Raw genomic sequence first — 4,138 nt, 5'->3', positions numbered from 1 at the left:
GAGCGGGGGCAGAGCAGGCTGCTGGGCCCAGCACGGCTTAGCACGCTGGCCTGGGTCATGACACGGCCAGCCCGGTGTCCTGCCGTGGGGCGGACACTGAAGCTTTGGCCCTCAGGACTCACGTGGAAGCGAGCAGTGCGAGCTTCGGGCTCTGGCGCTCAGGCTCCATGCCGTCCTGAGCTCACCCGCCACCTCCTGGGGCTCGCTCCTCAGCCACGTCGGCCGGGCCCCTGTCCCCAAGGCTCAGCTCAGGTATCGCACCTGCCACTTCCCACCTGTGCTGCACCGAGTCCTCCGGCCTGTCCCGCCCACAGAAACGGCATCCCTCGGGCAGCGCTGCCCTGCTGTCTAGTCCCGTCTCTGGGTGACCTCTGCACAGCCTGCTGGCCAGCTTACAGCCAGCAGGTGTCCTGTCTCCTCGCCTAGACTGCCCATGGGGTTCGCCGGCCATTTGCACGGTTTGGCTGTCACATTCTAGGACCCGAGGCTCTTAAGCTTGTGCAGACTGGAGCCTGGTGGGCAGTGTCTCTATCGCTGATGAATTTTGAGAAATAGGAAAAAAAGCGAGCTGCGAATTGTAGATGCTGTTTGATCGAGAAATGCTTTCAGAATGCGCTTCTGTGGGGGATCCCATATGTCCCATTTGGAGGCACATGAGGGGGCCCAGGCCACCAAGGCTCCGGGATTTCTCCTCTAAGGAAGCCGTGCCCCAGACCTCGAGAACTCTGCGCCCCAGGTGTCTGCGTTTGCAGGGCTGGCAGAAGCATGCAGGTGAGCTGTGATTATAAAAATAACCAGCACCAAGGAGGGTACCCAAGCCACAGAGGGTACCCAAGACAGCACAGCAAGGGCCACGGAGGCCCCGGGGGCACCGGGCGGCAAACAGGGCGGGGGCCGGGCGGGCACGGCTGGGGTGTGGTTACCTCGGTCAGTGCTGGCGAGAGCACCTGGGGGAGCTGTGGACACAGCACAGAGCAGCCGGTCAGCGCACGGGCCCGGACACCGCCACGTGGCGGGCCCTCCGCCCACGAGAGAGGGACCCGTCACGAGACCACAGCTCTCTTTTTGAAGACATACGGTCAATGGCACCCCAAGAAAGAGGTCCCCAGGATGCTGTTTCGTGCCAGCTCTGGAGCGCGTCTCCATCCTGGCCCTCCCTGAGTACCCCACGCTCTCTTGAGAAGACATTTTTGCGAAAAGGAGGGTTGTCGGCTCAGGGTGCGGGGCGGCACCACCCTGTGAGCCCATCGCACTCGGTTTTCTTGAGAAAAGAGAGACAGGCCAGAGAGGGAGGACCTCTGAGCCTTGGGGGTTGGGGTGAGGTCTCCGCCCCCACGGACACTTGCGTAGGGGCTCTGGCCAGGTCAGTGACTCCTCCGACCCGCTCCCCGTGCCCTCCACCGGAGCTCAGACCGGATGCTGGCTGCTGGGCCCCTGCCCACCTCAGGCACATGGCGCGGGGGGCGGGGGGGACATACAGGGCTCCCCTTTCCATCCTGCCCACCAGCTTCTCTCAATGGAACTTGTCACCCAGGACCTTGGGGTCCTATGTGACCCCAGGGCCGGATGCCAATCAGGAGGGGCACCTGCTGGCCTCTGAGCAAGGGAAGCAGGCTCTCGTCACGCTCCCTGGCCTTGTGCTCCACAGCTGTGCCCAGCTGCTGTGACTGCCACAGCAGGGACACCCCCTCAAGCATGGCACCCCTGGAGCCCCGGCCTCACTCCCCAAGAGGCCTTTGGCTGGAGAATCAAACAGCAAGGGCCAGGGACACGTGACTAGGGACAGCATTCTCCTGCCCCAGAGCACCAAGCCGGGCCACCTGCACACGACAGTGCACACTCGGGGTGACAGCCGGCAGACCTCTCCTGTCCACCCCGGGCACTGCGGCCACACTAAAAGCCCCAAACCAACGGCGCACCCCACGTGCAGTGGAGAGGGCCACTGTGACCGAGAAGTCAGCAGTCAGGGACATGCCCACGGGGCAAGTCATCTGGGGTTCGCCCAGCTCGAGGAAGTCACAGGACAGAGGGGCAGCTATGGCTGGTGAGGGCGGAGCGAGGCCTGGAACGTTCCGGACAAAGGGAGACGATACGTTTCACATAGTATGAAAATCATCCCAAAGCGTCAGAAATGCGGGATTCTCACGCCGTCCGCATCGTTTCCCTAGACGCCAGCACGCTCCGGCTCTGCCCCACACGGGCCTCTTCCAGGCTGTGCTCGGTGAGCTGCGCGTCACCTCCCAGGGGACGGGCGTCTGGGCAGAGCACGCGGGGAGTTCTTCAAAGAGGTCACCCAAGGGGAGTGGGGTCGGAGAGCCGCCGGAGAGCAGTGAGGATGGACGCGGCAGGCCCCGCACTGTGGGGTCATCCCCCGCCCCGTGGGGTCACCCCCCGCCCCGCAAGCCGCCCGAGTTCGCCACAGGCCCTACCTCGCCGTAGCTCTGCCTGTCCGTGGCCATGCGGCTGATGTAGGGTGAGTAGGAGATCATGTCGGGGCGGTCGATGTTGTAGATGGCCTTGTCCCTGGGGAGAGCGGCCAGGTCCCTGTAGTCCAGCACCTCGTCTCCCAGCTTCGCCTGTGCGGGGAGAGAGCAGAGCGGACACAGTGGGCCAACGCGCAGAGGGCAGGCGCCCCAGCAGCCGTGGGCAGGGGCCGAGTCGGAGCCCGCCCCCACTTCCCGCGAGGGAGAAACGGACCCCAGGGCTTGACCCCGGGGTCGGGAGGCCTCACGGTCACGTGGGCCTGGGGCCCGACGCCTGGCCACCACGGCCCTGGTGAGGCGTCTTCTCCGAGCCTGCGCTGCCTCTCTACAAAGTGAGAGAGCATCCCTGTGTCAGAGGCAGGGCCTGCGACTGCCTGCCCTGGTGCCACCACACAGCGACACTCAGTCTGCGACCGAAAAATACATACAGATAGCTCTGCCTGCGTACATGCGAACACACACACACACACGGAAGCACATGAGTACGCACATACATGTGCCAAACACATGAACGTTTATACGCACACTCACACACATATACCCACCCATAAACACCCACTCACACACAAATACACACACATGCACACGCACACACCCGCACATTTACACACAGACACATGAATGCATCCATACCCACACACACGTACACACGAACCCATACACCTGCACACTCCCCCGCACAGACTCTGGATCAAAGACAGGACCACAATATACAGCAAGCTTAACACGCTGCCTCTAGGACATGTTAGCGCCCCTGTCAATGGCCACACATGGGTCTGCACCGTCGCCCGCAACGCCTGCCCTATCCTGCAAGCCTCTGGTGGCACTGGAAGTGGATACGATGTCCTCTCTACAGCATTAGGACAGGTGGCACCCCTCTGTGTGCTTGTGGCCACAGAGCCGGGGAGTCCCCGGGTCACACCCTACATCTATGTCGAGGGACGGCCCAGAGTCAGCATCCTAACATCCATGACCCCATGACCACCTCCCCAGCAGCAGAGGGTCTGGGCAGCGCTGGCCCCACACCCAAGGGCCTGTGAGGAGGCCCCAGTCCCCTAGGGCACACTCTGCAACGACCCCAGGCCCCCGCCCCCTCCCCACTCTCCTTAAATCATCCGACTTACATAAATCACACGGCTGGGAGACCCTGACGTGCTGGAGGCAGGCACAGAGACGATGCTCTCCGAGGACGCTCTGGTTTCCTGGGACGGGGGGACGGGAGGGAACTGAAAACAGGCACGTCGACGGGAAGACCCTTCCAGGGGCAATATCACAGTCGTACGCCGACAGACAGGCCGGCTCACGGGGTAGGATTTTCCACTGGCAGGTGGAAAGGATCCTTAAGATGGACAGGCAGGCGTGAGCGGACGAAGGGACAGCTGTGAGCAGACGGTGGCACGGGCCGCACGCAGCACGGGGACCCGCCCAGCTCTGATGGCCGCCAAGCTTTCGCGGCACAGAAACGATCTTTCGAAGGACAACAGCAAGCAACATACTTTCAAATGATCCTGTGGGCTCAGTGGCAAAGGCCGCCTCTGTACCCAGAATTTGGCTGCTCACCTAGATTAGCGGGGAGCGTGCGGCAGCCCATCCGACTGGCCTGGGCCCTGAGCTCAGACGTCGGGATGGTCTCGTGACCCTAAACACTGCTCTCC

General features: G+C 62.8%; 1 protein-coding gene across 1 annotated transcript in view; it reads right to left on the bottom strand.

Moving 5' to 3' along the window:
- ABLIM2 (actin binding LIM protein family member 2) overlaps positions 1–4,138 on the bottom strand; it is an 81,998-nt gene that overhangs the window by 26,795 nt on the left and 51,065 nt on the right. The window contains exons 8-11 of the mRNA XM_023519676.1: positions 3,608–3,738; positions 2,430–2,576; positions 1,538–1,667; positions 832–956 (exon numbers count right to left, since the gene is read on the bottom strand). Of these exons, the coding sequence (XP_023375444.1) occupies positions 832–956; positions 1,538–1,667; positions 2,430–2,576; positions 3,608–3,738 (533 nt within the window). The remainder of the gene's footprint in view (positions 1–831; positions 957–1,537; positions 1,668–2,429; positions 2,577–3,607; positions 3,739–4,138) is intronic.

The sequence above is a fragment of the Pteropus vampyrus genome, unplaced genomic scaffold (assembly GCF_000151845.1).
Source record: "Pteropus vampyrus isolate Shadow unplaced genomic scaffold, Pvam_2.0 Scaffold231, whole genome shotgun sequence".
NCBI lineage: Eukaryota > Metazoa > Chordata > Mammalia > Chiroptera > Pteropodidae > Pteropus > Pteropus vampyrus.
Note: the sequence above shows the minus strand (reverse complement) of the source record. Positions and strands in the feature narration are given on the sequence as shown.